General features: G+C 29.4%; 1 protein-coding gene and 1 non-coding gene across 2 annotated transcripts; one reads left to right on the forward strand and one right to left on the reverse strand.

Moving 5' to 3' along the window:
- Positions 1 to 717: 717 nt before the first annotated feature.
- Positions 718 to 6,886, reverse strand: LOC124930892 (beta-glucosidase 13-like). Its single transcript, XM_047471262.1, has 13 exons — positions 6,603 to 6,886; positions 6,412 to 6,481; positions 5,972 to 6,030; positions 4,545 to 4,620; positions 3,717 to 3,794; positions 3,436 to 3,523; positions 3,040 to 3,289; positions 2,688 to 2,803; positions 2,053 to 2,270; positions 1,933 to 1,964; positions 1,360 to 1,462; positions 1,181 to 1,289; positions 718 to 1,096 (listed from the first exon to the last, which is right to left on the reverse strand). Exons 1-13 carry the CDS (start codon positions 6,774 to 6,776, stop codon positions 931 to 933), a joined length of 1,539 nt encoding a protein of 512 aa, XP_047327218.1. The 5' UTR covers positions 6,777 to 6,886; the 3' UTR covers positions 718 to 930.
- On the forward strand, positions 1,713 to 1,785 carry TRNAK-UUU. Its single transcript has one exon. It is a non-coding gene; the product is annotated as a tRNA-Lys (tRNA).
- Positions 6,887 to 12,100: the final 5,214 nt, after the last annotated feature.

A 12,100-nucleotide genomic window follows, 5' to 3' on the forward strand; every position in this document is an offset into this window, starting at 1 on the left:
TTTTAAATTTTATTTTATGTTTTTTCAAACAAAATAACTTATTATTTTATCATTTAAAACACGATTAAAGTTTTCGATAATTTTTTTTTTTGAATTTAGGATATTAAAATATTCAACCAATGACCAACGTGCTCGTTATGAAACCTTCATAATTTTTTTTTTCATAAGTTAACATTTTGAACTAATATATAAATATATTTTAATTTAAAAAGTTAAAATGTTGAACTAATATTTTGTTTTTTAAATCTATAAAGTTAACACGTTAAACCGACATTTTTTTTAATAAAATTCGAAACTTAAAAAATCTTTTAACACTTAAGTTATCCTATAATTGGTTATGTCAAATCAATAAAAATTTGAGATGGAACAATTCAATATTTTTCCAAACATTGTAATTTAATCTCAATTCTCATAAAAATTAGAATTAAAATTTTAATATCAATTCCAAATCTAATTTCATCCATCCAAACATACTTTAAGTGTTTTTTAAATTCATAATATATTTTTTTTAATTTTAGATATTTAAAATTTTTTTAAAGAGTTTTAAATTCAACTTAATTTTTATAAACAGATAATAATTTTTTCAAGAATATTATTTTCCTTAAAAAAAAGGTCATATAATAATTGTAATAAAGTATACTTCAAAAAATCAAAGAAAATAAGAAATAATAGAGCTTTTAATTTTTCTACAGAAAAGACCTTTAAACTTAAATAAAATTGCTCAAACTTTTACTATTATTAACTCTATATATAAAATGTTACAATACAAGCATTGAAATTATTTATATGTTACAATCACCATCTTATTAAAATAAAATTATTCTAACAAAAACAGAGGGTTGCTTGTTCTTCACATTTTGTTGTTTAGATTTATCTTTATGACATCCCCATTATTCGAAAAAATAAGTATAAATACATCGAATACCACCATCACTCGAGAAATTTCTTAAACCAAAGAGCAGACATCTTCGGATACCTTTTTAAATTATCATTGTAGTCCACAAAATTAATGCCAAATCGAACTGTATAACCTCCACTCCATTCGTAACAATCCATAAACGTCCATCCAAAGAATCCCTTCACCTTTACACCATCCCTAAGAAAAGACCAAAACAAAAATTAAAGTTAATAAAATTTGTTAAAACATAATTAGTTAATATCCATGTAATGAACCACTTACGCAATGGCCTTTTGAAGATACAAAAGATGGCTATAATAGAAATCGATCCTCATATCATCGTCAAGGGCTTCTTCAAGCGGTATTGTTGCATTGTTTACTTGATCCATTCCTGTTAATGAAAGTGTAAATTATTTTTAATCAGAAGATAAGATAATAGCGTATTTTTTTATCCTTTTTACCGTTTTCAGTTATGTATATGGTTGGATCACCATATTTGTTCTTTACATAGAGAAGAAGTTCCCAAAGACCTTTTGGATAGATTCGAAGCCAAGATGATGCTGCCTGTATATAATTTATTTATCATTTTGATCAAGAGAAAACAAGCTTGTTTCAACATTTAAGCAATTTCTCTAAGAAAAATAACCAAATAATGTCATATAATAAAAGAAAGTACAAAAACATCTCATGCACTAATGCAATCTAAGGTATTACTTGGGACTTGCTTGGAGTTAATTTTTGAAACCTTGTTTGTAATGAAAATCGAATTTGGTAATGCTTACAAATTTATGCTTCAAGAAATATAAAATAACTAGCCGTCTTAGCTCAGCTGGTAGAGCGCATGGCTTTTAACCATGTGGTCGTGGGTTCGATTCCCACAGACGGCGGACATATTTTTATAAACATTTTATTAATTGTAGGGGTAACTTTTTTTAAATGTACCTAAATACCTTTCTAAGTTAGAGCCTCATCATATTGGTGTTTTATTTCTTTCAAAAGACAAGAATGAATGTAATCAGAAGTTTGCAACTTACCGCAGGGCCAATGGGTATTCCGTCGCGTTCATCTAGATGTTTAATCACAAAATCAGTGAAGAGAAAGCAATTACCATGTAATTAGAAAATGAACCCAAAAGAGGAAAAAAATGAACTCACATGTTATGGTGATTTGTGAATCTGTGAGATAACTCAACCTATCAGGATCGGATTTAGGTCCAACAGTCGCATAGTTAGATGTGTAATAGTTTATTCCAATGAAATCAAAGGATCCTTTCAACATTTCAGATTCTTGTGATGAGAATTTGGGAAGCCTATCGCCAACAAGGTCACGCATTGTTTGAGGATAGTGACCATAAACTAGTGGATCCATAAACCTAATCATTATGCAAAGGACACCAAAAAGAAGCAACAAAATTTAAATAAATTAAAACAGAAAAAAAAAAAAAAAAACAAGAGTTCAAGAAATTGTACAGTTATTGTTTTCATATTACTCCATACATGGTATGAACAATAGCCTTTTGATATGCACTTTCTTTCTAAATCTGGATTATGATCCGAGAAAACTCTACATTTATTATATTTTGTCAAAAATTACAATGATCTAGAAAATAGTATGTATCACTTTTAATTTTTATTTTGGCGATTTTCCAATGAGATTGTGATTAACAAATTTCTATTATTAAGATTTGTTTGGTAATGCATCCTAAAACACCTTTTAGTATATTTTTTTTGTCAAAAAGTAATTATAATTCTACAAGTCTGAAGATAAATTTCTAGACGAGTAAACTCACCATCCAAGTGCAAAGTCCACACCTCTTTGTGCAGCTTCAATATCTTCTTGTTTATCTGTAAGAGGCTCCATCCAGTGACAACCAAGTGTGATTCCTATTTCCCCTTTTTGATTCCCCTGCAATTGATTTACAATTTTACTTTTTGCCGTGCTATCTTTTTTGTCTTCGACAAATAATTAGGTATTTTGGTTCCAGTAAAACATTGGTTGATGAAAGCCCTTCCCGGCTACAAAAGCATTACATGCATATATCAAAATTGTTTTAAAAGATCATTTTCTCAATTGGAAATTATTGAGCTTTAACTAGAGAAGACAAAAAAAAAGTCATAAAAAATGGGTATAGAAAGTTAAACCTGGTATTTGTCTCTATACAATTTTACTACTGCTGCATGAGCAAGAAGATGGTGGTGTGTTACTAAATAAGGCTCTGTAGCCGAATTCCCCTCACTGCAGTTTAGCCAGGAAGAACAACGACCAGGTGCTAATGACCCATCTGCATAACCACCGCTGCTAAAAGTTGCTGGCTCATTTAATGTTATCCAATGCTTTACCCTATCCCCAAATTCTTTGAAGCAAATATTTGAATAGTCTACAAAATCAGCCCTACAATAGAAGACAAAGAAAATACTCATCATATTAATAGATATATTGATAGACAACAAATTTAAAATTAGTTTAAATTCAAATAACATCATTTGAAAAAACTATTTTTTATGTTTCATTTTGTGGGAAAAGTTTAGTTTACTTACACAAATTGATCACTCAACAAACTGTGATACTCATCTTCCAAAGCTTGGGGAATATCCCAATGATCCAAAGTCACAAAGGGCCTTATACCTATATCAAACATAAAATTTCAGCTCAAAACCAATCAATGCATACGAACAAAACAGAGGACGGATAAAAGACACAACAAACTAATAGAAATGATAAAGGCATCTAAAAGATATACATAAAACTATGAACCAGGATTAAGATGATACGGATTATAACAAATGGAAACAAAAAATGAATTCAGGAAAATCATGACCTGCCGCCAGGAGCTCGTCAATGAGGTTGTTATAAAACTTGATGCCTTGATCGTTTACACCACCACTTATTTTCCCATCTATAATTCCATTTCACATAAAAACAAATAGTAGATTAGTACTAAAAGGGAAAAGGTTATAAAAACTGCAGACATCCATTCTTTCTCTGCCGGAATAGCTGATTAAAAAAATTTAAATCTCAAAACATTAAGGATGAAAATTCAGCTAATTGCTTTTCATTTTGACTACTCATGATTCCTACAAATCCTATAAAGGAGGTTCATTAGTACTGTGCTCTTTGTTTTCCATCTGTGGTCTATTTCACAACACTCTATTCAAAACTCATTGATGCAAAGGGGTTGACTATCTATGATGTGCATAAGAAAGTTATGAATGGTAAGTTGGTCAAGCATTTGGAGGGACTCCAAATGATATTACATAAGAGGACCTATTTTCAAAAGTGGAAAACACATTCAATCGTGGAACCTATTTAGAAACTGCTATTTTGTCACAATCACAATTCCATTGGAAAATCACGAAATTGAAATTGTTTTTGTTTTTGTAAATATTGATTTTTGGATCATGGTCCAGATTATAGTGTAGTTTTTTTTATTTGGTATACAAATCACGATCCATAATATTTTCTAGATTATGATCAATATTTTTTTAACATGATTGTGATTTTTAAAAACATAACATATATTTTTTTCTGAATCATGATCATGATAAAAAAACCATGATATAAATAGGCTCAATATCAATGTCATGATACAATAAATCTAAGGAATAAGAAAACTTAAAATAATATTTAGAAGAGTAACGAATCTTACAAGGCAATATCCTGGACCACGAGATTGAAAATCTGAAAGCATCAAGCCCAATATCTTTCAAGATTCCCACATCAGTCTGAAATATCAATTAGTAATGTGACTTTAGCAGTTAGCATATATCACTGAAGTTATCAATCTTATCATGTATAATAACTGTCAAGTTTGGGGCAGGGTACTCCCCGTTATGTCATATAATCACATAATGCAAATGCATGTATGCTATGAATGCAACTCTCCTTTATCTGCTTATTCGGTATATGCCTTCTTGAAAAAAGGGACTGGAAGTTGATTATTGAATAAGAGACAGACACCCTAATATTCAAAATAGGAGGTAATATACCCTATTACCTTTTCACTAATTTTTTAACCAAAATGGTCATTTTATAAATGCGGCGTTCAGGAAGCAACGAAAACGAACAGTATAGGCTAAAAGACAAACAAAATTGAAAAGATAAAGAAAGCACAACAAAATACAGGAAAAGCAAGAGGATCAAACTCATTGTTTCCTTATCTAATCCAAGAGATCCAGAAGGTTCCCCACTGAAAAGCTAGGAGAGCCTCTGTCAAGGTTGAGAAGCAAGCTAATTAAAACACAATGGCCTAAATTCCACCATTACTACAGCTAGAATAACTGGTGACTGGATAACTAACTGGGTTATTGAATAAAAGATAAATTACCGTAATAGGAATATTAAAGTATGAGGTCATATAACCTAATACCCCTTGCTAATTACAATAATTCAACTTGGTGGAGAGATGATCACCCAACACCAATTAAGAGAAGCAGAAACATAGAACCCTATGACAGAAGAAGCATCATATAAATCTTCAAGGAAGTAAGTTTTGGGGTGATTTTAGTTTAGGAGTAGCCTTCTATCCTAAATAGAGCCAACCAAGGTGTTATGGATTGATGATGATCCGTTACTTTTTTTTAGTATAAATTGACTTAACTAACTTTCTATAGGTAGGACTTTTTTACAATGTTTCCAATCTTTTCTACGATACAATAAATTCAGTAACCCCATTGTGACACTATCGTCGTACTTTAAATGCAGTGTCAACATACATGTTAACAATACTAAAAGAAGGAATTGAAAGCATCAAATTCTCAAGACCAATGGATTGACTGTTTTAAAAATTTTGATACTAAACATAACTGAGGGAATTCATTTAAGGAACTTACATGTTAGACGGATAAGAATCAATGTGCGGGACATGCAAGTCTATTAAGACTTTAATAGCGTAATAGGAGGTCGCTTTATTCAACCACACAAATCTTTTAAACAGTATGATGCATTAATATCCTTAAAAAGAACAAAGAATTTAATAGTATACCATAAGAAGATCTCATATTTAAAGTAATTTGACTCAAGATTGTAAGTCAAAAGGCGATAAACTAATCAAAGCTAAAGACATGGACAACTTACTTTGTAACGATGGTAAAAATCAATTGCAACATCTCCATTACTTCCATCAGCTATCTTGTCTGTCATTAAAATCATAACATGTAAAACACTATAGCATACACTTCTTGTTATTGCTTCATCAAGTCAAAAGCAGATACAACATTATTATCTTATGAAATGTGAAGTACATCCATTTACTGGAGTTGCTAAATAATGTTCCTTTTAATCTGATCATTACATAGAACTTATATTGTAAAAATAGGTCTAAATCCATTAGAATTTTGACTTCGTTAGTACGATCTAACTTGAATAGGCAGTTTCTTGTCAAACATCACATTGCCAAACACAGATCCATATCTCTAATGATTTTCCAAATTGGAAGCACAAACCTCACTGAATATACAAGCTAATCTACTAATGCACAGTTCAGCTAAACCGCAAAGAGTAGAGAATAGAAAGACCTGGATATTCATGTGCAAATTTATCCCAAATACTTGGACCTCTACCGTCTTCAAACGCAGCTCCTTCGTACTAAACATTGGAATCAATTAACGACAAACCAAAACGATGAAGTTAATCGAAATGCTGACAATACAGAAGACACTAAGAAGAAATCGAGCTCAGTTGCTTAAGAAGATATATATATAACAACCTGACCAGCGGAAGATGTAAATCCGAAGACGAAATCATCCGGAAAGTTCCTCCGATTCATCATTAGAGAGATATCGTAAGTACGATCCAATACTTCAGTGGCGAATGTTGAAAAGGCAAAAATGAGAAATATAATGGTAAGAGTCTGAAAGACGAGTGTATATTGCTCAAGCATATCTGTCTTCTCCAAATTTCTTGCTCCAGATATTGAAGTTCTTAAGCCAATAGTAGATTCTTGCTGCTGCTAAACACCATAGAATGAAGGATGAGAAGTTGAGGAAGATGATTATTTTATTAGTCAAAATTTAATCCTTCATTTAAAAAAATAATAATAATTATACCATGTGCTGATTATGAGCTGGCACAAAATCAGGTATCCACGTATCATGTATGTAATGCAGCTAATTTTCAACTTTCTTTTATTCAACTTAAAACAATTTAAAAAAAAAAATAGGTGTGTAGTTTTTATACACGTATCATGTATCAGGTAGTTTGTTTGTTTTTAAAAATAGCTGTTTATTTTTATCTAGTAAATTATTAAATCTCACTTGTCGGTTTGGTCGTCACATAGGACTTTTAAGTCATTTGTTTTGGTGAGTTTTTTCTAAGAGAGTGTTACACAAATTAATCTGAAATATTAGTTCGAATTCATTATATTAATTATTATATTAATTATTTCGAGTGTTAGATAGATTAATCTGAAATATTAATTTGAATTCATTATATTCATTGTTTTGAGTGTTAGATATATTAATTCGAATTTATTATTTTGAATTAGATTGAATTCGGATTAAATTAAATTTGGACTAAATTGAATTGAATTGTCCAAATATTTAAATAAAATATATTTTTCTTAATTTTACTTATTTCACCGTAATATATTATTATTTTTTATTTTATTTTCATAAGGTAATATTTTTTTTGCTAAAATAATTAATTTTATATTTTTTTATTTTCTTCAAACACTGTTGAATAGATAAAATATTATAATATATTATTAAAAACATTAATTATAATTGTTTTGTAAGAATTTAAAAAAATTAATAAAAGTAAATTAATAAATTAATTAATAAATCTATTAAACAATTAAATAAAAAAATGTGAAATTGGATTATCTAAATCATACTTAATTCAATCCAAATTCAATTCTTATTAATCAATATTACAGATTTGATTACGGATTGGATTAATATTATTTGCATTTAATATGGATCAGATAAAACATTTGGATTTACAGTTTGCTTGTCCCTAATTTTTCTTGAAAAAATCATTTTATTTATTGGTGTTGATTTTCTAAATCTTCTTGGTGGTAATTAAACGTCAGTTCATTTGGTGAGTTATAAGATTTGTGTTATCTCTCTTCTAACTTGGCGACAAAAGCTAAAAAGATGTGGATATCTCTATCCGCAGGTCTTGAGTTCAAGCTCATAATACGGTAAATTATGATCGCCTAGTTAATTGATTAAGTGTGTTGCGGATTATATGTTTAATTCGTTATGATTAATCGGACTTCAAAATATAAGCGGAACCAGCATTATTGATCAATTTAATTATTGAAAAATTAATATAGGGATAATATGTATAATACAATTTATATATTTAAATAAATTTTGAAATATTTCCTTAATACATTATATTGTTTAAATTGTTCCTTATATATTTATTTTTATTTGATAGTGCTCTTTAAACATATATTTTTGTATACATATTTATTTTTTTGAATTTATATCATAAATATTTAAAACCATTTAAAATATTATAAAACAATCCATTTGTGTTAAAAATATGTACAAGAATTTCACTTGTATATCTATTTTTTACTTTTACATGTTTTGTTGTGGACAAAATTTTCACATTCATCTTAAGATAACTTCTTCAACTATATATTCTTAACGACGACGCATTTATTCATTTTCAAACAACGATGTTGTAGGCTAAAAAGACTACGAGGTTGTTACGTAGTATTTGTTTTCTTCATTTTTTTTTGTGAATGAAGAAAATGAATAATAAAAACATGTATTGTGCGTTTGTATTGTGCCCTAAAAATTATTTATGAAAAATAAAGAATATTAATATTGAAAGAGAAAATATGTCTGATAGTTATATAATTAAAATATAAATATTATGATAGAAAATACGAAATATAAAATATGATATTGTAATATAAAATTCGTAATATGCTTGAATAAGTCAGATTTATAGGATTTCATTTACTAGCCTAACGGCAATAAGTAGGGATGGCAATTTGAAACCGCCCCGCGAAAACCGAACCGAATTGCCCCGTTTGGGATGGTTTTTCCCCGAAACCGAATGGGAATGGGGCGGGGATGGTATTTGTGTCCCCCGTCCCGACCCGCCCCGATTTCACCCCGAATCTACCCCGAACACCATAAACATAATTAAATATATTAAATTATCAATATATTTATTTATTCACTATATTTTATAGGAGTAGTAATGTTATTTCTTTATAATAATATAAATTTTAATATATTATAATATATATTATATTAAAAAACTTGTTTATATAATTTTATTGTATAATTTTTATTTTATTTTAAATAAAAATAATTATTAACGGTGCCCCGCGGGATTTCCCGAAACCGAAAAAAACCGAACGGGGCGGGGATGGTATTAAAAAATTCCCCGAAATTAAAACGGTGCGGGGACGGTAAATGCATTCTCCGCCCCGAACCGCCCCATTGCCATCCCTAGCAATAAGAGGTAGATATTTCCAGCCTCCTTGAGAGATTCTGAATTTGAGCCCGTCAGACATCAAATTTTGTGTCTGTTTTAAAAGATTAAATGTGTTTATGGAATATGTGCTTAACTCCCTTATGAACATTTTTTTTTTCAAAGTCAGATTTATATAAAAAATGTGGTTATCCCCTTTAATGAAATTAATTGAGAGTAATAATAAATATAATTTGATTTTAAAAAAATTAATTTATTATTTAAATTTGATAAACACTTAGGCTATCCATATTTAAATTAATTATCCAGATGATCAAATTTTCATCCTATAATAAGAATTGTTCATATTTAGAGATAAATTTTTATTTTTATTAATTGAAAGACCTTAACTATTTTGAACAAAAATATACAACAATAAACAATTTTAAAGAAGCATAAATATATAAAAATTCATTTTAAATAAATTCATATTTAGAGATATATTTAAAACATAATTAAATATGCATAATTGTCATATTCATTATCTCGTTAATATATATATATATATATATATATATATATATATATATATATAATACAATTAAATTTACAATTTAATTGATGACTTAAAATAAAATTCTAATAAATGATGTAAGTTTATTTCTAAAATAATTATTAATTTTAAAAAATAAAATATTAATTAAATCAGAATTTAAAATATATATAATATATAAAAATAACAAATGTGTCCCTAACAAAAATAAATCAGTATATCAATTTTTATTACTAAACTATGAAATTATAAACATAAAAATTTGACTTACTCTATTTTTAAATAATATTATTATTTTTAATAATATTAAAATAATATTTTATATTTTTATATTTAAAATAATTTAAAGAAAAAATTAAAACATAATTAAGAGTTAATTATTGGAATAATTAAATCTTAATTAAGAAAATTATTCAAAATTCCAAAACTATTTTAAGGATAAAATATTGTATATATTTTACCCAAATTATATCAAAGAAGAGGTTAAAAATATTTAATTGTGATTTTATCATGAATTATGTTTAATTTATAACTTAAAGCAATTATTTAAAATACTCCAAAATTCTCAAAATTCTCAAAAATATCTAAAATATAAAATATGATCATAATTGTTCTTATGATTCCAGAAATATTTGTTGTAAAACTTTTGGTGAAGAAATGAATTTAAAAGAGATTAAAAACTCATTTTTAATAACCTTTTAAATAAAAATAAAATCTGATAATCCTATGTAGCTGAAATTATTTTTAATTTTTGCAGCATCTGGACCATCAGATGAGCGTCCATATCTCATCCGACAGTCCAGACACTCCCACACAGTCGAATGTAGCAAAGCCACGCACGCGCCCGATTGGATCAACTAACGGGACTAACTAACCCCTTTAGTCAAGTCGATGACCGCCAACGGAACGCAGGACGCCATTAGTCGAAATGACGTCGTTTCAGCCGTCTTCTTCGTTGGAACGCTACGCTCGGCAGAATCGCGACATCGTCGACATCCGATATTCTAGAAGCTCTAACTTCCTCCACAGGCGATCAAATCCCTTGATTTTTTCGGCCACGTGCTTTTCTCATCAGCGCCTAACCCTCTATGTAGAATACTTATCCTACCCTAAATAAGGCTGCTAGCTGTCAGAGATAAGATTAGGGATAAGTTCTCTGGAGGGTAAAATTGTCTCAAATTAACTCTCCTCAACCGACCTATATGCCCTATAAATACTCCCCCATGGTCTATAGACCAAATCATCAAACAATAACCCATCAATCACTGGATTTCATCCCCTAAATCCAAGCTTTGAAGATTCCGACGAACTGATTTTTGTCAAAACCTGTTACGACGATCCAAGCTTCAATACATGCTCTTGAATATCTATTAATACACCCTATGAATATTCTTTTACTGTTGGTATGCATCCATATCGTTCATATCACAATTTGTGATTGCAATTTTTGATTTTTTTTTTCAAATTTTCTTGTTTGATCAGTTTGATGTGTTCTTATATTTGATTGTGTGATTAATTTGTTAAGAATCATTATATATATCATGTATGAACCTGAATTAAAAATCAAAGCTTGAAAACTGATTTTTTAAAATCTTTGTGTTCTTGGTTTAAATCTAATTTTTTTTATTCAGATAGTTGCTATACATGTTTGTTAACATGTTTGAATGATTTCTAAGCAACTGTGTTAGGATCTAGGTCGCCGCTGGTGGACCGGGGGTTGGACCGGTTAGCGGTTCTCACTCGTAGGGTGGTGGTTAATCCGATTAGAGATTAACACCCGGGTTTCAATACTACACAACCTGTCACAAACCCTTGAACTAGGTTCAAGCGCGGAAGAGGTTTGCTTTCAGGTTGAAGCGGCACACTTGTATGATAGGCGAAATCGGTTTCGGATTATGGAGATTTGAAGAATGGTGAGTCGGTTTCGGTAATCTGAAAGTTCGGTATGGTTAGTATAAAGTCGGTTTGGAGTGGTGTAGTTAAGTTAGTCGGTTAGATGATGAAGCCGGCAGAAAGTAAATAACAAGACAGATTTTATGGATGTTCGGAGATAAAACTCCTACGTCACCCCTTCCTCTCGAAGCCGCGAGAAGGATATTCACTAAGGAATACAAGTACAATCCGATCGAGACTTATTTCCTGCTCGATAATACTCTTACAATTCACACCGAAATTGTAACACACACTTAGAATTTAGCACTTAGGCTTTCTTAGAATAACACAGTTTTATCACTTGTAGTAAATGCTCTCAACGCTTCACGTGTCTAGCTTGA

The sequence above is a fragment of the Impatiens glandulifera genome, chromosome 3, assembly GCF_907164915.1.
Source record: "Impatiens glandulifera chromosome 3, dImpGla2.1, whole genome shotgun sequence".
In the NCBI taxonomy this organism is placed as follows: Eukaryota; Viridiplantae; Streptophyta; class Magnoliopsida; order Ericales; family Balsaminaceae; genus Impatiens; species Impatiens glandulifera.